Below are 21,396 nucleotides of genomic sequence, written 5' to 3'. Positions count from 1 at the left end.
TGCAGGGGTACAGTATATTGCATTCCAGCGATATTCATCCCCACAGTCAAACTGGTAGACTGTTATTATCTCCACACTCTAAAGATAGAAAATATTAAAGCCAGTGGCTCTGCTTAAGAAGCAGTATCAAGCCTGGAGTAAATAAACAGAGGGCAATCTCATGACTACAAATTCAGAGGAGGTCAGCTGGCGTCGCAGTGCTGCGGGTGTGAGCATCAGTTCAGAGACGGCAAGATCAGAATAAGGCAGATAAGGATACAGCAGACAGACGCGTAGAGCAGAAATAAAGCCGCTCGATGGAATGCTCTCGGTTCCAACTAGTCCGGGTCTTTTCCCTGTTGATGCAGTGCAGCTGTGGCATAATGGGCTGGAATGTGAGACGCAGCCTTTTGGCTGAGGTTTGACACTATGTGCCGAGCACTTTAGCTTGTAAACAAAACTGCAGCAGTAATTAGGAGTTGGTGGCGAGATCCGGTTCAGCTTACAGGCCGGGGTCGTTTCACTCCAGCGGACGACGAAGGAGACGCACCTGTTGCTACAAAGCGTGGACATTTAAGCCTTAAATAACTCTAAACAGTGATACGTCAAGCTTGATTTACATTGATATATCATCACAAAATGAATCTGGGTTAGGGTTAGGTGTGATTGTTGTGATTACTATAAACAAATAAAGACTACGGCTGACAACTGGTGGCCTGGATTTCAGAACAGCTACAGTCACGCTTGATTATAGAGGCATGTTCAGTATGTTTGAGGGACCAACCTGGAGATGAGCCAGTCCAAATAATAGTCAACTTAATCCAGGCAGTGTAAGGTCCCATGATAGGGCTGTGGACCTCAGGCGAGTGTGTGTGTATGTGTGTGTGTCGATATGTCTTACAGGCAAGTGTGTGTAAGTAGACGCCTTATGAACTCTTATCATGTGCTGCATCGAATCGCAGCAGGAGAAAATAACTTTACAGCAGTTGGTTCTTATTGTTTCTTGAGTTTAATTTCATCATCTTTTGTCTTTTTACTTTGGTTTAATAAATAATTCAACTTATATCTGAAGAGCGATCTCCCTCCTTGCCGGAGCGCCGAGCCAGTTTGTGACATTACTACCGCTGCAGCTTCTTCATTGGCGTTGTATCACGCATTCTGTTTGCATCTGTTCAGGCTGACCTCATTTTGAACCAGGTCCAATTGTCTGTTGGTTCATTTCCTCAGTGACCTAAGGTCCCTTTGAGATTGGGTCTCCAAGTAATTTGGTTTGTTTTCTATGGTTCTGTTTCAGATGGTTGTGAAGACCTTGAGTTTATAGCTTCTGCTGAGGAGGACATTTAGTTTGGTAATGATGTTTACATAGACTCATTGCCATCTTCTGCAGTAAAACACCTCTGAAAGCTTTGGCTCCTGTTTGTGCCGGTGAGTATCAGTCACATTCAGCAAATTAATCCAAAATAAATGGGTTTGTTTTCTTACCCCGAGACATTTTGAACTGTGCAATTCATCACAGTGGGACTGCTTCGTATTAACATAAAAATACATAAAAATACAACAGCTTTGACCTTTGGACACTGAAGAATCCATGACAAGGTTGTTGGTATTCAAAAAGTGGACGCAGCACAGCCAGTTCCTAGAGTACAACTGACTAACTGACACATATGACTCATGTGTTCTTACATCATCGTTGTCTTGTTGCACTTTTCCTGCAGCAGATTGTGGAAAGCGTCGGTCGACCATTTCAAAAATGAAGCATTAGAGCACCTCTGATCCTCTATGGGGATGATGCAATCCACCCTTTTGTCTCTCGCAATGTGGAATGCAGGGAGAGAGGGGTAGAGAGAAAGGATGGGTAATTTCAGAGGACTAAACAGCATTCCAATTACTATTTCTCTCATTGTTTGGAGGACTTTTCAGAAGCATCTGTGGGAGTATGCTAATGTATTCATGTATGAGTGTTGTGGATGCACTAGGGATAACATTTTTGGGTAGTAGGCGGTAGTTTATGTTTCCTGTTTCTCAGCTCAAGTTTCACCTTTACAAGGGCATTTCAGTCAATACTCATAGACAAGTACCACATGAGGATGCAGGAACCAGAGGGTTTAGAGAGGATTTATTTGCAGCTGTCCGGGTATTTTAGGAAACTAAGAAATACTTACCATCTGCCATCTTGGAAAACAATATAATCTTTGGAAAATCTCTCTCTGGCTTAATTCTTCCCATCGGCTTGTGTTCACTTAATTTAATGTGAGTGACAAAGAGATATACTCCGTGTGCAGACATTGAACAAAAGCACATAGAAATAGAAGGACACTGACACAGCAATGTTAGACACCATGGGAAAATCCAGCTTCACATGCATGGCCTGAGTAAAGTGTGTAATTATTCTCCGACGGATTTGAATTCTATTAAAGAAAGCTGCAATTAAACGACAATAGCTGCCATAACATTTGGTAGTAACGCTCGCAATGCTTCAAAGTTTGATGTGGTCACTGGTGCAATTTCCCTTCTCTCACACTCTCACACCACGTCACTTTAATAACAACAACTTCAAAAATATATTGGAGTGGAAAAGGCAACAATCAAACAAACATGAAAGGGGATTGTTTACGTGACTCGCTTTAACTTTATGAGGAAAGGCTTGATTTAGACTTGAATTGAAATGGATGCTCCAGACGTGGGACACTTGGACAATGAACACTTCTTTGTGTAATATATATAGATTTTTACCATGAACGTTTTTATGTTTTGCAAGTTTGACATCCTATCGAGTTGCAAAATTTCGACTCTAAACATAACAAGAGTTAGGGTTAAAGGGTTAAAAAGACAAACCACAAACATCTTGTTAATCTATCACAACGCCCTTCGGCCTCCTACATTAATATGGACTGTGTCGAGGAAATCTATTCATTAGGTAAAGGTAAATATTGCTTTCCTGTCCCGAACTACCATCGCTTCCAAACTCACGACTGGCCCACTGTGTCTACTGTGCAAGTCAGTGGTCCCCCTTCACTGGAGCCTAATATGTCCACAGTACAAACTCAGTATGTAAGCAAACACAGATATATCCTGGGGACCACTCAAAAACACAACCACAATGAAACTAAAGTGCTCTAAAACATCAAGTCGGAGTGTCGGAGCAGACCATGTAAAATGGCTTCAGAGAGCAGGCTGCTCGAGAGGCATTAGGGTTAATTGGTAAGTTGCTTTGAGAGTGGAGAGGAGGGACTGTGAGTGTTGTGCCTGTGTGTTTGTTTGTGTGTTCCCAAAGAGGTAAAATAGACGCTCAGGAGTGAGAAAGAGACAAAAGACAGCATCTCTTTCCCTAAGGGCCTCTACCGCTGTCAACAGGAAACTTTGGCAAGCTCGCCACTCCTTTTGTTCTTTTGCCCTGTTCCATTCCTTTGATATAGTAAGAAGGCTAAAAAAGTTACGCAGCATTAATAATGAAGGAAACCTACAGGCCCACCTCATTAGCGCGACCGTGTAAGTGAGGCCGAGCTGCTCATTACGCGGATGTTACCAAAATAATAACTCTCTGTAATTCCCTGGAGACACTGCGACACTCCTAAGGTGACCTGCAGAAGTTTAATGGACGAGTTTGTTTGTCCGTCCGCACACTGAAGTCACTCATCCCTTATGCTTTTTCTGTTGTGTTGTGAATAGCTCTGGGGCATCAGTGTTTGTGTGTGTGTGTGTGTGTAACAGGGAGAGTGCATGTGAAGATAAGGTGGGGATGGAGGTGGCCGTGTGTGTATCTTGCTGGGGGAAGTGTAGACCAATTACTTTGTGTAAATATTGACTATACTATCCTTGCTTGTGCAGCTCCATCCACAACCTCCCACCTCAGCCTCCATTCCTGTGTCCACTAAGGCCTGATTTAGACCTTGTCCACACAAATCTGAACATTTTATATCCGTTTAGGCCATCCATCCCCACAAAGACGGCATCTTCGACCCCCCCCCAACACTGAGCTTTTCAAATCCAATAAATCTGAGGATGCCGGCCTATCCTTTCAGTATAAGGGGAAGCTGGAGCTTTACAATACACTGACGTCAGAAAAAGCAAAACGATAAACATGCTGATGTAAATGGAGATCGCTTTCACGCATAAACAACACTTTTAAAAGCGTCCAGTCTAGCTTGGATGTGGCCGTAGCCCGTTAAATCAGCTGCAGGCATCGGCTGGAACTCAGCCCAACTTCTCCAATGTGCTGTGTAATGCAGTAATGAATTAGCATGTAGGGGACGGGCCCGGTGCTTGTCTATGACGTCTCAGAGGATCGTTTCACAATTTGTCAAACGAATACGTTTTGCATGAGAGGAACTGGAAGGAAATCAAGTGAACACTCTCTAATTTCTCTTAAAAGGATTGTAAATTATTCATTATCTTTGACCACTGTTGCCTGTTTGAAGAAGCAGAAAAGTTTAAAAGAGAGTCAATGTACAAATGGCAAGCAACCAACTTTTATCTTCTGAGATCGGCAAGGTCGCATTTTATGCTTAAAGATGCTGCCAAGACCAAGCCAAGAGACATCAGTTCACCCTCAGCAATTCCCTGAATATGCAAAGATGAGCCATGCACTGCAGCCACCCGCAGCTGCCACTGTTCCCCAGGACGTATGGATGTCTTAATATGAAATGTGAGCATGGTGCACCAGCAGTGGACAGTTCATTTACATGTAAGAGCCATTTTCAGTGAGTGAGTGGGAGAGGAAAGTACAGCGGAGGAAGAAAATTACAGTTGAGACGCAAGTATGTAAGGATAACATGAAAAGGCCAACAGTTCCTTGAAGAGGAATTAAACTAATGGTGGAGAAGATTAAAGTGAAGCGGTGGTAGATGACAAAGGGTCAGCAACCAATTGGACGAGAGATTGCAAGGAACGGATAGTAAATGCAGAGGAGGAATACGAAAAGGGGGCAGTAACATCATTTTCCGCCCTCAGATTCTCAGTAAGAGCCTCACCTCTATTCCCTTTGCTCTGAGCATGAAAGGTCAGAGACAAAAATCTATATTTGAGATGACAATCGCCTGCGCTTTCGATGCATTTAACCCCACCTTTGTGAGAGGGCTTCGAAATCTGACCTACATATACCTGCATCGATTAGCACGGGGTGAAAGGTCGAGTTTTGGATTGAATGAACAACGGAAAACTGACTGGACTTTCCTCGCGCACTGCAGTAAGACTGAAAACCGTGCTGAGACTACGGGAGCAAACACAGTCAAATATCTTCCTAAACATATCCGAAATGCACATCTTGACTTGAAAGGAATAGCATTACTTTTTATCTTTAATAACACCCCGTTCTGTTTAAGCCTCTATAAAAATTCTCTTTAGAGCCAAAACAACAGAGAATAGAGTTATGCTACTGCCTGATGGTGTCAACGCAAACATGACACAGGCAACGTCTTGTTTGTGTTGGCGAATGAGGCGCGAGTGAATCAATACGAACTCGGCTCTCAATGAAATCCATCCCTATTCCAGTTTCAGCTCTACCAACGCATTCTTATTCTCTGAGCTTAATGGGGCGCCGAGCCGAGGGAGGCTCTGATGCGCCGTGGGTGGCAGAGGTGAGTTTGGTTGCTTCTCTCGTAGCGCCGCCGCCTGCGAGAGACAGGGAAGTTTCCCGGAGAGAGGAAAGGATTCTCTATATCTCGTTTCCTTTCGGCTCGCTGAGGCGTCGAGTATAAATAAAGCGAGTGTAAAGAAGACAGAGACACACGCAGAGGCAGGGCGGCAGATGCACACAGCCAGCCAGATCTTAATGAGGGGGAGCTACAGGCAGAACAGCCATGCATGGAGACAGACAGTAAAGTCAGAGAACTACGAGAGCGGCAAGCTCTGTTTGAGCGCCTCTGGGCATGGATAGGGAATTGGGACATCTTTTTTGATGTATGTCTACCTTTGGCCCCTGCATGCTTTCCAACCTTTGTGGTGTATACAGCATGGGGAAGACAATCTCTATAGTCACTGTAGTATAAAAGGCCATGCTTTGCTCCTTTCTAATTGGAAAGTGCGGCTCTATTTTAGGTAAAACATTCAGTACCTTTACACACACATTAAAACTTCAATTACACTCCTATTAAGGCTAGAATTTGGTAATCAATTGGCGTTGTAATTAGACAGAAATTGTCTATCGGCTAAGAAAGCTGCTCTGCTCTGTTCTGCATCAGGACTGCAAAGCACAGATGCTGGACCGTTCTCCCTCCTGAGTCACGTATTTAAAGAGGCCTGTCTAATGCCATGACGTCAATATGTTACAGAAATAAAGACAAAGGATAAACGAAGCTTCACAGGATGTTCAGGCTCTGTAAAGATTGGTTAACTGGCTGTTGTTGTGTGAAGTTCTGCAACCGTGCCAATGTTGGACACACACACTCCCCACAGCATTGCATTATTCATATGAGAGAAAATAAAAGCATAAAATAGGGTTGAAATAATTAAATTTCAGACAATGGTTTTCTCTGGGTGCAACGCTGTATCTTTGAGCTCTATCCACTTCAGTTGAACAACCATTATGTGGTTACTTGCATTATCATTTTAATTATTAACAATAAGACCCTGGAATGTGTCGACAAATGATTTGATTAGTATGCGTGCAGAGTGTTGCGCCCCTTGTGCTCTCTCTCCCCTTGTTCAATGCCACGCTGGGTCTGTTTACTTTGTGTTGTGACTGGTGTACTTGATATGTAGGCGTCACCTCTTACTTGAGCATTTTAATGCATAGCAACGCTCTATAAATAAGACTTACTCACAGGGGGAAAATAGTCCAGAGGTTGATGTGAATCAGCGTTCTTCCCAGTTCCCAAAGTGAAGGAGTGAGGTTATGTGAGGCCAGGATAGAAAAACAAAACACCTTGCCTGCTCTACTTCTACATCAGTCCAGACTTCAGGCCCCAAAACTAAATAAAGCCTTCAAGAAAAATTTCCAATTGTTTCCCTCTTGGTCTTGATTTCATAATTCTCATCATCATTGCTGTTGATTATAATTACATTTAAAGAGCAGGGACTGTCTGTGTGTTTACTTGCACGTTAAGACCTCGATCACACTGCGATTAAGGCATTAAACTGAGCATGTCAAATGTCATGTACACACCAGAGTGTAGTCTAAGTATCCTGACACACAGCACAGCAGCACACACACATATCTGATAGCAAGCTATAGAGTATTTAGTGCATGTAAACATAATGAAGGGCAGCTCCAATCTCTATAACAGACGCCTTGTAATTAGATTTATAGGTTTTAAATAAGTAGAAATGGACCCAATTACACAACAAACTACATCAGTGCGATTTCTAACTTGTGAAATTAATCATTCCATTTATCACTGCACTAAAGAAATAATGGAAATCCATTGTTTTGGGGTTTTTAACGGTTATTAAATCGACTGTTTGCGAGGGCGAGGAAGCAGCTTTGGGGAAAAAATCAATGGGATTGTCTTTGAATGCAACCCAGCACATTATGATTGGGGCCATTCTGCAGAGTGCCACTCCCCTCGCGCCCGTTCTGTCAATTGCAGCCCATAAACACATCCGGCAAATTGCTATGGTGTAAAGGATGCTTGAAAAAGGTCAGAGACTCCCTCCAACTAACAATCTCGGCAGACTACTTCAATCCACTTCGACGTTTCCAATCAAAGCGGTAAGATTTGTGTGGGGCAATCAAGAGTGTTTTTCACCAGCTTGACTTCACTGCCCAGCCCTTCTGGGAAAAGGACTGGGATTCAAAAGGAGGAACCAATTAAGACCTCTTGTCAGTCCACACGCAGAAGTCCTTCTAAGAAACACGGCAAGGAAAGAGTGGTCAGCTCTATCCAGATTCAGGATTGGTTATGGTGCTCGCCCGGGCATCAGCCCAAAGCCCGCTATGCAAATCAGGACAGGAACAACAACTCACTGGAGCTTGTCCTTTCTGTAAATGAAAAAGAGGATTAGTCCGCCTCCGTACAGCAGATCACGAGGTAATTGCTCGGCTTGAGGACTTAGTATTTGCAAACAACGAAATAAGGAGGCGAGCAATCAAGGCAGTAAGTCAGTCAATTCCTAAAGGAAGAAATCAAATTTAAGGCTCAACCTCTGACGTGCAAAAAGCGTCTCAACACGGTGTTTATGTTCGGTGGAGACTAAACAAATATGCTGTGTAGACTCATGACGTAACTGCACAAAATACACTCAATTGACGACTTTGAATGTAATAAAACTAGAAGTCACATACGGCCTGTCAAGGTCTGTCGGGTCTGCGGAGTAAACAAGCCGGAGGCTCGGAGGGTTTGGAGCTTCTTTGGCCATTATTCTAAACGATGGCTGTCACTGTTTGGCTTGTCATTGTTTGTGTGATGCGCTTTATGAAACCACAGATAATTATTCGGCCACAAAACACAGCAGAAGACAAGCGTCTGCAGGAGGACATAATTTACACAGGTGCTATTTTAATTTTCCTATATTTTAACAGCCTGCCTGAACAAAACAGTTTGCAAACTGTAAATCCTTCATGGCCATTGATCACCATCGTGGACAGACAACAGTGGTTTTAAAGGACATTACTCAACAAGGGAGCTGTGTTTCCTCAAGAACGAGAGGACTCAAACACATGCACACCTAAAATAAACACAGACAGACACACACACACACACACACACACACACACACACTCACATAGTGAAGGAGAACAAAGACAACCTGAACAAAGCAGCAATCTTTCCGAAAGTGCTAACTTGTGAGTACTTGAAGTGAAACCGGTGCAATAAAGCAAAAATATATAAAAAGTAATTGACTTATAAAGCCTCATAATAAAAATTTGTTACCGCTTGTCAGAGTGTGTCAATGATGCAGTATCTCACACTCGCCTGTGCTCGCCTGTACAGTAGATGCATTCAATTGGAGGCAACAATCATTGGGAACATCTCGCAGCATAATAGTGTCCCTGACCCGCTAACACACACTCAGAAACAGGGTTTTGGGGGGAATTATTCAATTTGTTTCAAAGAGAGAGAGACAGAGGGAGAGAGAGAATCCAGACTTAAATCCACTGCACACGTTTCCATTTCCCTACGCAGCAATAGAAACACATTAGTTATAATACAAAGTGCTGGTAATGCGGTGAATATAATCGAAGTAAAAAGGCAGAAGCATTTTCTCTTAAAGTACAGAGGCGAGCATAAAATAACATTAAAGACGGACGCTGCATTTATCTTTTTATATTCCATGTGTATTGCGTTTGATGTCTGAATTATGGAATTTGCACTTAAAGTGGTTTTGGTGGCCCACACACACACAAACACACACACATATTCACAAGCATACATTAAACGCTAGAAAATGTGAAATGTAAATGAAAGTGTGCAGGAGACTGGATGGGTGGAGTGTGTGTGTGTGTGTTGGTTCCCGTATATAAAGCACATATTGGCTGTAAATGGAACGGGAACTTGCATATATGTGTATAAGTCATTCTGCTACCATTCCTTCAGGCATCTAAACAGAGAGGGTGTGTGTTCATGTATTTTGCACACGAGTACGCACCTTATTGTCAACACCAGCAGAAAATTGATGTTTCATTAGCCCCTGCGTTACTATTATGTATTCATTTAGCAGCCGTGCCGTTGTTAAATGGGCATTGCGGCGGCTGCCTTTGGATCTTTGGAACGATGAGTGGCCAAATTAGGCCTGGCTTGGCTAAACAAAGCCCCATTAATCACACATTGGCCCTCAATTACTCTGGGATCACAGATCACACAGAGCCAAAAAAAAATCCCGTAGCACTGGTTTGTTTTGGCTGTTTAGGAGTCCATCAAATTAAAAATGGAGAACAAAACATCAAATGGATTATGACACAAAGTCAACAGACGAGCAGTGTAGTGATAATGAGGCATATCAAGTCAAACGTAATGATGAAGTTTAATAGAAGAGTTCTCTTTTCATTGCTGGGTGTGTGTGTGTGTGTGTGTGTGTGTGTGTGTGTGTGTGTGTGTGTGTGTGTGTGTGTGTGTGTGTTTCACTGGAAGCATTTGTCCAATTTAATTCTCTCTGAAATGACAGTGGCCTTTTCAGCAACATCCCAGGCTATTAACATCACCTTGGAATTACCTACAGAGAGAAATGGAGAAATGGAGGGGAGGAGGGGGTTGAGGCGGAGGAGAACAATGACTCAAAATGAGATTTAGATGTTGGCACTGGGAACAATGCACTCACTTAAAACACAAATAGACACTAGAATGCACAAACGTGAGACATGACCACGAGTTCACAAAGTGCCAGCCAGAGAAATGACTCATTTACAGCCGACGCTCCCGTGCATGTGTGCCATCATGCCGCCATGATCTATCCCAAAATGCACCGGTCAACACGCAAACAACCCTTTCCCTCGCCATCCGCAGCCACGCCATGGGACCTCTTTACCGAGCAACCTGGCATTTCAGCCCGACACTGAAAAACGACGCCGAGCCGTAATGACGTCGCCACCGCCTGACCTTATGCTACACCTGCACCGTTTGCTTTTCAGCCTTTCCTACAGTCGACACTGCGCTGAACTCTGCATGCTGAGAAGGAAAAGGATATGCAGACAATTAAATGCCAGCCATAGCTAAGTTAGGGGTCCATAAAGCGTCTTAAAAAACTTAAGTGGTGGGATTTTAAACTATTAGTCCTCCTTAACACATGCGGGGGCTCATTATGCACTGTGAGCGAGATGTACCGCAGCAGTGGGGAATGATGAAAAGGAGTGGAGAAGGAGGAGGAAGAGAAATTGCCCTTTTTACTTAAAACTCGCCTGGGGAGAGAGACAGAGAGAGAGAGAGGGAGACAGAGAGAGAAATGACAGAAGGGCTGGCCGCACAACAAAAAAAGGGGAGGATGGAAAGTGGCAGGACAGACGCGGATCGGCCAGAAACCAAGAGAAGAAGGTGAGTGTGAGAGGGGAGAAATTAAAGGATATGAGATAGAGGCACTAGATTAAGGTGACGGAGGTAAAGGGGGAGCGTAGGGGGGAATGGCATCAAAATGGAAATGTCTATTCCGACCGAATACAGATGGCGGAGAGCGTGCCAGTGGCCCTCGTCTGTGCTCACCTCCTCTTCGCTCCATGGCGACACACCATTTCACATCTGCCTGTGTAGACGCTAATGAGACAAAATGGGAATAAAAGTCAAACGGGCGAGGGGTCCCTTCTTTTTTTTTTCTTTAAGAGGTAGACTTCTGTGTGAATACTTCTCCACGGTGGCAGCCCATCTTTGTAACAAAAGGTCACTCCAATGAGATCCTGACTCGATCCTGTATCGGTGGAAAAAGGCCAGCGGTGAAATAGGGGGAGCGTGGCAGGGAAAGACGCCAGCGGTGACGGGAAAGGTCAGGAGACGACGAGGTGACCATTTTTCTAACCAGTAATTACAGCCCAGGCATTGAGTTCACACCACAGGAATATCTCAGTGTGTTGACATTTCCTCTGTCCCCTCTCTCTCCGGTAAAGAACAAGCAGCTGCGTGGGAAGTGCGTGTGTGCATGCGTGCGTGCGTGCGCCTGATGTGTGTTTTCCTGCGCGTACAGGTGCACTCATAATGTTTGCTCGCCGTAATCTACCGTGACATGTGCAGAGAGATGACAGCCCCCCGTTTGCGTCTCCTCGTCGCCGCTAATTCCTCTTTGCTGGTGAAGCTTCTTCATCTGGCTTCACCTCCCCTCGGACAGATACGCTACATTACTCAAGGCCATAATTCTGTTACAGTCACACACACACTTAGAGAGAGAGAGAGGGTGGGGGGGAGAGAGAGAGGAAGCTCTAGACCTCTATGTTGTCATGGTAATGGCTAAAAAGTATTCTTGCACGGTGAGGAAAAAGGCATCAAACTCTCACAGGGTTGGCGTGATGATACACCACTCAACCCATTTGCCTCTCCCCCTCATACATTCACCGTATTATCGCAAAATGTCAACGCTCCTGCTTCTCCATCTCATATGCAGGCTCACGCACCCGAGCTGGAAGCCATGAATCCTCCACGTATCTCCCCCCCGCCCGCTGTGATCGATATCACCACCGCGCCTCGCATTCATTCTTCCGTTTCAGCCACCATTTCTGCCGACCTGTCACGTCCGGGCGCAGACATCCGGGTCAAATACCTGCACTTTGGCCATGTGACTGTGAATATGCGTCAGTCTGCAACTTCCTCCTGTAATGAAAGGAACAGCTGGAGGGGAGGCGGCTGGTTTGACAGAGACGCACTGCCCGGCACCGGGAAAAGACGGCGGAACCAAATGAAAATAAATGGACCGCTCTGTCGGCAGCTCCCACTTTAGGCGTGGTTTCAGAACATTAGCTTTATTTCCCCCCAGCAGGTTTTCGCCTTCGTGTGAGCTCAGAGTTGGTGAACTTGGTTGGGTTGAGGACGATCGCTTATACTGAACTGAGAGACAGACCAGCACTGCACGGTCATCGCACTGCTCTGGTTGAAGGCCTAGGTTGGGGGACGCTGGCACAAAGACAGAGACAAACACAAGCTGATTATTAGTAGTTTATCGGGTAAAATTGCGAAAGATTTGCTCCTTTTCTTTGTTTAAATTTTAAAATTGGTAGCTTTGGGTTTTTTTTGGGACGTTTTAAATTAAAACATGCAAAGTGAAGACAACAAGACGTCTGCTGTTTGAGATTTGAAACTATTTTTGTCATATTATACACTAAATAATTGGAAATAACCATTATTTGCAGCCCCAAGTGACTGTATGAGTGTGTGCACAGTATTTCTATACTCTCTGTGTCCCTGGATGTGTTTATGAGTGTGTACATGTGTGTCTGCAGTGTGTGTGTGTGTGTGTGTGCTAGTACAGTGAAGAATGTGTGACTACTGAGGTCAGTCAAGGAGGAATCTATCATAATCCATCATAATCATCTGCTGTGCCGTTCCTGCAGGACAGATGAGCTCCTGACCCATGGAGGACACGGCGGAGCAGAGAATCACATGAGGGTGAAATGTGATGTTTACCAGCTCCACTGCTTCCTGTGCACGGCCTTCTGTGTCCAGCCTGAGGCTTCAGAAGAGACGTCGTCACCGAGTCAATGAATAATCACCGAGCCTATAGATGTTCCTTTGTGCACGTGCACTCACCCAGCAGTGTGTGATGGTGATCATTATGACTGAGACTGTACACACACACTATATGTGCATCTTGGGCAATTACATAATAGCATCATCAAGTCTAATTAATCATCAGCTGGGGGACTTTGGTTAAATACATTTACTCAATATTTATTTACTCCGAGCAGCCAATTCCCTTTAATCATGTGGTCTGGAATCAGAGGATAAACTATAAGATGCCTGTTTAATGTACATACAGTAGTTAGGAAGGAGATGCCGGTGGTTTTGACAGAGTTCATCTTTGCAGAGAATTATAGACGATTCATCATCCTGCTCACAGTTAGCAGACTAGTTGCTCCTCTCCTTTCTTTATTTATGTCTAAACCTGCAGGGCACGGACAGATTATTTCAGCTTTGTCACGGAAACTTAACCGAGTCGTGAATCAAACGCTGCACCTGCATGGTTTAATACAACGACAATGATCAGCATGTGATCAGCTGGTGCAGACAATAACAAAGCCCAGGAATATGATTAGACAGCGCACTAATGCTCACAGCAGCACATTAACACCAAACCACAACCAAGTCTTTCCACCGATCCTCTATTAAGCATCCTGACTCATTAGGTAGAGAGTCTGGGCTGACATATTATCTTGGCTATAAAATATGGAGTCAAATCTTTGGCTCCGGCTTCTCATTAGAGCAGGCAGCACGAGCAGACGAGCTCAATTACCATCTCTGACATACCAGACCCCTGCGAGACTAATACAGCAGCTCTGCCCCAGTAATGACCGAGAGCCACGTCTGAACCTCCCCTGTACCGCCCGCTGCGCATACCAGCCCGCTTCCACTGCCCCTCCCGTACCTTTCATATTAGCAGAACAGAACACACACACAAAAAGGGATTCCTGGTTTTCATTTACAGGAGCCGGAGCGATTTGGTAATCCCTGAGAGGAATTTGTTATGCTGCCCGGTGGTGGGAGCTCCTGCCAAGGCACGGCTGACAGGGAAGCAGCATTAAGGCAATTAACGTGGGCTTTGCATTTGACTGGGGCTTCTGTAAACATCAGGCAGGATGGGGGTGATTAGCTCCTGTGAAGATGAGATGCCTCGCCTCCCCCTGGTCCCTGTCCAAGAGAGGATTGGTCTTTATACGAATTACACAATGCGTCTTATACAAACACACACGTGGTGACTGACAGCACATGCAGCGACTCTACAGGGAGAAGAAGAACTGAGCTGATATCAACCCATATTTGCTGATGAATCACAGATATTATCTTTCAAAACTTCAGCAACTACAGTAAAGACTATATATTACCATTATTTCTGTATTTAAATGACTATATTTGACTCTTTTGTGAACTGTTCAACCATGTCTTTCCCACTCTTCCACTAGGATAGATTTGATAGGCTGCAGTTTAATATATTTTGTTTATTTTCATGTTTAATTCTAGCTTTTTTTCAGCTTTATGTGTGTGAACTTTATTTAATGGAACTGCAGTTATCGCAACATTTTAGAAACTTTAAGTTGAATGAAGGTTGTTGATATTATACATCTTTTGATCTTATTTGCATATCAAATATCAAACGTTGATCTTGGTTTCTTTTTCCTAACACAACGTCTCCTCTACACATTTAATTTAGCCTCTTGGATCAATTCACCTCTCCTCCCTCAAACAGGCAGGGAAATGATCCCTCCCTGCCTTGACATTTCAAAGAATCCATTCAACACAACGGCCAATCCTTTGAAATTTTGCTCCACTCCATGAACTGATTTCCAGGTATGTAATAATTGGAAATTCAATATTAATATCATAGGGTCTTGAGTAAAGGCTTTGGAATTAATTGTGACAAATAGGCAATTATTTCTCGGGCCCCCCCAAATTGAGATTGATCGTATTTGTTCATTCATGAACTCGCCTGAAGGAGCATCAGCAAGTGCGTAATGGGTTTTTTGCGGCTAGATTGGAATTTTACCTGAGCGACCCTGAATGGGATAAGTGAGAAAAGAGCGTGGATGGGTGGATGGATGGACAGACTGAGGGAGGGAGGGAGGGAGGGAGCTAAATGCAATAAGCGTGCCGTAATAGTCTGAGCAGAATTACACCGGCGCTGTGAAGTAAATGTCATGCGATGCAAAACGAGGAGACGCCATGCTTAATCACACCTGGCCAAATATGTGCAGAATTAGATCACTGGCACGTAATGAAATGTCACATTCACACTCGCACCAGAAAAGGATGCAGTGAGGTCGACAGTCTTCTGCATATTCATAGGAAGACAGAGAGGGAGAGAACTCAGTGCAGGCTGTGCATCGCTGGAATTTCATGTTTGAGAACACCTTCATTCTAATTGACTTTAACCTCACGAATGGTTTGTTTTATGATGCAACATCACTCTGAGGCTGAGTCTTTGACTTGAAGTTTACACCTGAATTATTAAACAATCTTTGCGGTGTGTAATAGAAGCGAGGCAGGGGTTCCAGACATCTCCAATCCCATAGATTAATGAGTTCTAAAACGATTTTACATACTACTGCCACTAAGACGATCGGCATATTATTCAGACGCAAGCATTTTAGGCAAAGTTAGCAGAGGAAAGAGAAAGACGAAGGAAAACAATGTGTCTGTGATTTGCAATCAAGAGAGCGTCTAGACAGAATTACCACTTTAAATTTGAGATGAGATGTTTGGAAAAGCTCTAATTAGAGCCTCCAAAGTCAGCAGATGAAGTTGGAGAGATGAAGCAACCAGGGCTGGATGATAATAAACACTCATGAACATAGCTGAGAGTGTGTGTGTTACTGTTTTTTTGGAGTGCAGCACAATCACCACAGTATAGACTCAGTGGCAGATAAGAAGCTACTTGATACGAAGTCATACAAACTCAGCAACCCAGGCCAGACTTTGCTTCTTTTTGCCAATATAAAGCTAAACATTTACTACCATTTTCAAAATTCGATGCGTGTTCTAGAGCCATACTCACATCATGTGTCTAAAGTGTGTATACTAGTTGAATTAGCATCATCTCAGCAACTGAATGTCTCATAGCATTGTTAATGTACAGTGATGATATAAATGTAACCTTTGTCTGAATATTAATCTGCAATATTCCACCTACAGCCATCACAGGATACACATGCAGACATTTTAATTAACGTCACCTCTTTTAGAAATAGGCAAAAACTTGCAATGTTAAAGAAACTGAGAATAAATAAACTCTTATCAGGATCTTCGTAATTGCTTCCTCTTAGTTACTTTCTGAGAAAACATGCAAACAAACTGAAACCACACATACACACACACTATATATACTGTATTGTTTTGCCTATGTCCACAAACAAACAGGCACAAACAATCAGCTTTCCAGATGGTATCTCTGTCTCTCTCTGGCTTTTTGACCTTTAAGGTAAAGTATTTGTTTGGACTGACAGGGGTATGCTGGAATTTCCGTCCAGAATAGCCTGTCGGTGCCCACACTGGCTGTGTGACACAGCAGAGCAAACTCTTCCTGATCACAGGGGACAGCACAGGAGCCAGCTGTCTGGTTGCCAGGTTCCATTCCCTCTGTGACAGCAGGTAAAGCAATATAGTGGACACAAACATCGGGTCATTCACCCCAAAACCCACGACCAGAGTGTAGCCGTGCAGCAGCAGAGAGCAAAAAGTAATTCACTGCTTGTGTTTCACTTTAAACCAAACTCTCTGACACATTACTATTCGGGTTTGGCTTGTGGCTAAAATCAATGGCGCTTCACACAGATTGCCCTCACAGTTATCCACATGCACACATATCATACATTACAGTGGGTTCAAAGTTTGTGATAAACAATAGTGCCCCTCAGTTTTATACAGTTTTGCTGTCTACTCAGGCTAAAAATCACAACGACTGTCTCCAGTAAATAAGTAGTCCAGGACTGAGATTACATCTTGGCAACCAAGGACGCGTTGGATCGATATGAAGCAACCAATCAGGGATTAACAAAGCTTCGGCTTCTCTGCATGGCAAATGAGATCAGATCCTTCCACATCAAAAGTGTAGGGAGCTGTCTTCTAACTTTTCCCAGGCCATGTTACTCCACTCATCTTCATTTCTCTGTTTTCTCTGATCTACACACGCTAGGGTCAATGAATCATTTAGTACATCTTAAAACAAATGGATGGAATACTTTAGAAACAAGTAAGTGGAAAACTGCACAAAATAGTAGAATTTAATTCCAATGGGCAATGATCCAACTGCATGAAAATTATTATTGCATTATAGGCAGACAGCGTTACACGAGTGCGGCGTTAGTTTTAACTGGACAATGAAATGGAAACTGCGCTATACTGTGTGTGCTCAGGCAAAGCTGCAGTGTTTGAACGACTGAGGTCTGAAACCTGATTCCAGTCATGTGGCATTGTTTAACACCTCTGAGAACCACAGCCACGCTCTTAAACCCTAATCCCTGGCCTCCTCAGTGTGACTATGCCTGGAAAGATATCAAAACACAATATCTATTTCTTTCTCCTTCCTGCTCCACAGACGAGCTAAGATAAGCACAGACTCAGCAGGTTATTGACACACTGTATAAAGGGAACATAAGCTGGTAGACAATGGGATTCTGCAGCTCCGGTTCGGGTTTGTGAGAAATGACCCGGCAGTCTGTGTTTGGTCTGCCTATTTTAGACTGAATATATATCCCACCACCTGTGCTGCGTGTGGCCTGGACTCACTGAATGGAACGCATTCATCTTGATTGAGGAGATATTTGACGGCGGTTAGGGCAGTTTACGAACTGAGCTGAAGTAAAGCTACAGCATGCATCGTAAGTCAATTTAACGTAAGAAAGATTAGCACAAATAAAATGGTATTCAAATATGTGTAGGGGTTGCTGTTGGGCTTTTTTAGAAGGCACTACACGAATGTGCAGGAAGGATGAACTAAACCCTGAACTGCTTCAATGAGCGCGCTTAGCAACAGCACATAAAAGAAAAAATCAAACATTCCTCACAAATTCTTCAGTGAAGCAAGAGAAAGTACACAGAAATATTTTGCTGCTGCCTCTTCAGCAGAACCAGGGAACGCTGAGGGAATGTTAAGGCTGTGAGCTTTTGTTTGCTTGGATTACTGTGAGAAACATTTGGAAATAATGACGTCTAATGCCTGTTTAATGTATGTCGTGATGTAATTGCCCTGATTACAATATCAATTTTGAGATTGCGCGGAACAATCCATGGTATAAATGCAAACAAAAAGATTGCCTCATCATCAAAACAATCCTGACCTATTATTGTTGCCGCCACAGGAAACAGATTTATTGTTGCACTACACAATTACACACACACTCACATATAAGCACAGAATGACATTTTTGTACTCTGCATCAATCAGCAATCAGTCACATAAAGCATGTCACTGAGTGCATCATAAAAGTATCACTTCACCAATTCGCTGATTAACTGAAGATAACGCTGATTTATTATGTAGTTTCATGGGAAGGTGCAAGACAACAAGGTCACTCATGTCCAAGGCACAGTAATGGTAATTAGACTCCAAGGTCTATGAAACATGCCTGTGTGTGATCTTAAATAATGGCTGCTGTTAAGATTTTATGCTTTATTGCTGGTATTATGGGGCAAAAGATGAGTCACCTTGGCTCTCAGGTTTCAGCCTCAAACAAAAATAATGACCATAAAGAATATTATTTTCCAACAGTACACGAATACGGCATCCTCAGCCGCAGAACACACACCTACTGTACACACACAGAAGTCCTGCTGTAAACAACTGTCAATCATAATGAAACCATTTGCTGGCCAGAACAACAAAACCAAAGTCCTGACCACAGGGTGACAGGATGGCCTCCACTGACATAAACATCATTTAACTTTCCATAGCTTCACTTGCTATTCCTTGGTATACTAGCTGTGTGTGTCACCAAGGTCTGGATTGTAGGTCATAGGTTATTATTGTTACCTAGATCAGACTACAGGCTGTAACAATGCTTAAGCATTGGAGCAGAGCTGACAACATGTAAGGAATATGATACAGCACAAAACGAAACCACAATGTACACGTTAAAGGCTAAATCTGAATTCTTCTCTCTCTTTCCAGGACACATTACAGTGATATTCAAATGCCATTTTTAGACTTGGTCAAAAATATTCACATAGGCTCCACTCCAGCATAAATTTCGGAGGTCCAGCATTTGTTTAGACAGAATCACTTTTGGCATATCCTAAAATAACACCGCAGCAGTGGAGGCGGCGTTGCTGTTAATACATCTGCAATAAGCCAGTTTGTGTTAAACAAATTAAAAAGCACAAGCATACAATTGTGAAGAGGCTCTGGCTCAAGATATGTTGATGACATGTGACATCATTAATACTCTGATAGTTATTTTTAATATCTTTGCTATCCAAGAAAAATATAAACTAGTGTAAAATTGTCATTTTAGAGCTAGAAATATATTTTGTTTAGACATTCATTAATATAGTAGAAACTGTACAGTGCAAGCACATGTACAGCTGGAACAGATGTAACATGTAGTATAAGTGCAGAGGACCTGAAGCCATCTTTTGATTTGTTTATGCATGCTGGGTTAAACTGAGCACTAAGTACCTTCTCTGAGGAAACCAAAACATCTAAGCACAACCTCACCCACAAACGCAAGGAAGAGGTTTACATGGTCTTTTCGTAAAGTTTTCTTAATGAAACTCGTTGGGAACGATAACATCATTTCCATAGATTTCAATTGTTTTGATTCTCTGCAGAAAGTCATCTGGCATACAGCTGAATACTTTCAATGGAAATGTGCATCTTTGAAGGAGAAAACGTAAACAAACGCTTGACTTGTGACCATGGAGTGAGCGATGCACCTCTGGGGGACAAGATCTTGAGTTATTTTGTCAATATTCAGAGGATATGTGTCAAAAATTGGAAAATACCAGCTTAAAACTACACATGAGAGTAGAGCTCAGCTGTCTCCCTCTCTCTCTCTCTCTCTCTCTCTCCCCCTCTCTCTCTCTCCCCCTGTGTGTCCTGCAGCAGCAGAATATGTGTCTCCTCCATTGGGCCCCAGCTGCCATGGCGGGACAGGGGGACAGATTGACTTGTCAACACTGGCCTGTCAACAACCCCTCGGTCAAACGTGAAGCCTGGAGGAGATCATAACCTCATCTGTACGTGTGACTCACACACTCACACACACACACACACACTCACACACGCAGAGAGCGGCGTGTACGTGGATCAGTCGAATGTATTGAAAGTTACAAGTGAAGCGACAAGATCCACACGCGCGACAAACTCACACTAACTCTCTCAATGTCCACATATATCCACGTACAGGCGCAGACAATGAAAGTCACTCTTCATGTGCGCCGATCTGCTCAAACCTACGACGAGGACAGAAGTATTTTCGCATTTCACCTAAATAGCGAACACTTGTAAAGATTCCACATCCCCCTCCTCCCTCTACCACACACACACACACAGAGACACACACACACTGAAGCGAGTCTGCGCCGTGGCAACAACATTACTTTTAAAAAACTTACCAACAGTGCTGCAGCCTGACCCCGAACCAAGCAGGAGGTACCAGATCCACATCCTCCGCGCTCCGGTCCGCTCTCTCTCTCCCCCACACCGGCCTGCCCTGTACGTCCTGCCCCGCCGCGGGGCCACAATCTGGGGGCAAAGAAAGAACTTATCCGATATATCAGCGCGCTACTTGTCGCACTTTTCCCGTTGTTTTCCCCTGCGGTAAAGTTGGGAATACATTTGGGTTTGGGAGAGGAGGGTCCTCACGGTGGGACGGCGGTGTGGAGTCCGGGTCTGTGGAGCAGGAGGGGGTGGGGGGAGGACGGCGCAAGAGCTTGAGCTGGAGCTGGAAGGGGCTGCGGGATGGCGGCAGGCAGGCTGGCTGGCTGGGGAGTCGCTCCGCTCGGGTGTTGGTGGTGAGAGAGGCGGAGGCGGAGACTGAGCTGCCGGGGAGAAGAGCAGAGGTCGCCCAGGACAGCGGTTCCCAAACTGCGGTCCAGGGGCCGTCAGCGTGTCTGCAATATACACAAAAGTACTTTGTTGATAAGAATTCTGTTGTTTTGGCTCAGTACCTAATTTATTCATGGAGTCCTCAGAAGTACCGTAACTGCATAATAAGGTCAGGAAGCCTCCCCCATAAAGTCATATGAGTGGAAAAACTTCATAAAAATGTTCACAAATTTTATAAGATAACGGGTAATTTTTAATGAATTCGTCTTCATTCATTTAAAAAAAATAAATGATCAAGTATGTATATAATAAGTAAGCTACTTGTCTTGGCTGAAGAAATAATGAAGTGAAAGTTTTGGGTTTTGAGTTTGT

At 43.8% G+C, this 21,396-nt stretch overlaps 1 protein-coding gene across 3 annotated transcripts in view; it reads right to left on the bottom strand.

Moving 5' to 3' along the window:
• Positions 1–21,023, bottom strand: part of ldlrad3 (low density lipoprotein receptor class A domain containing 3) — a 70,645-nt gene extending 49,622 nt beyond the window's left edge. The window contains exon 1 of one of the 3 annotated variants that reach the window (XM_076140727.1): positions 20,592–21,023. In XM_076140727.1, coding sequence (XP_075996842.1) covers positions 20,592–20,643 — 52 coding nt within the window. In that variant the 5' untranslated portion in view covers positions 20,644–21,023. The remainder of the gene's footprint in view (positions 1–20,591) is intronic. The other 2 variants (XM_076140726.1, XM_076140725.1) reach the window with 2 other exon arrangements.
• Between the last annotated feature and the right edge of the window lie 373 nt (positions 21,024–21,396).

The sequence above is a fragment of the Genypterus blacodes genome, unplaced genomic scaffold (genome assembly GCF_046128005.1).
Source record: "Genypterus blacodes isolate CSIRO-AG114 ecotype Tasmania unplaced genomic scaffold, CSIRO-AGI_Gbla_v1 ptg000015l_1, whole genome shotgun sequence".
Taxonomy (NCBI): Eukaryota; Metazoa; Chordata; class Actinopteri; order Ophidiiformes; family Ophidiidae; genus Genypterus; species Genypterus blacodes.
The sequence above is the reverse complement of the archived record's forward strand: the minus strand, read 5'-3'. Positions and strand labels throughout refer to the sequence as shown.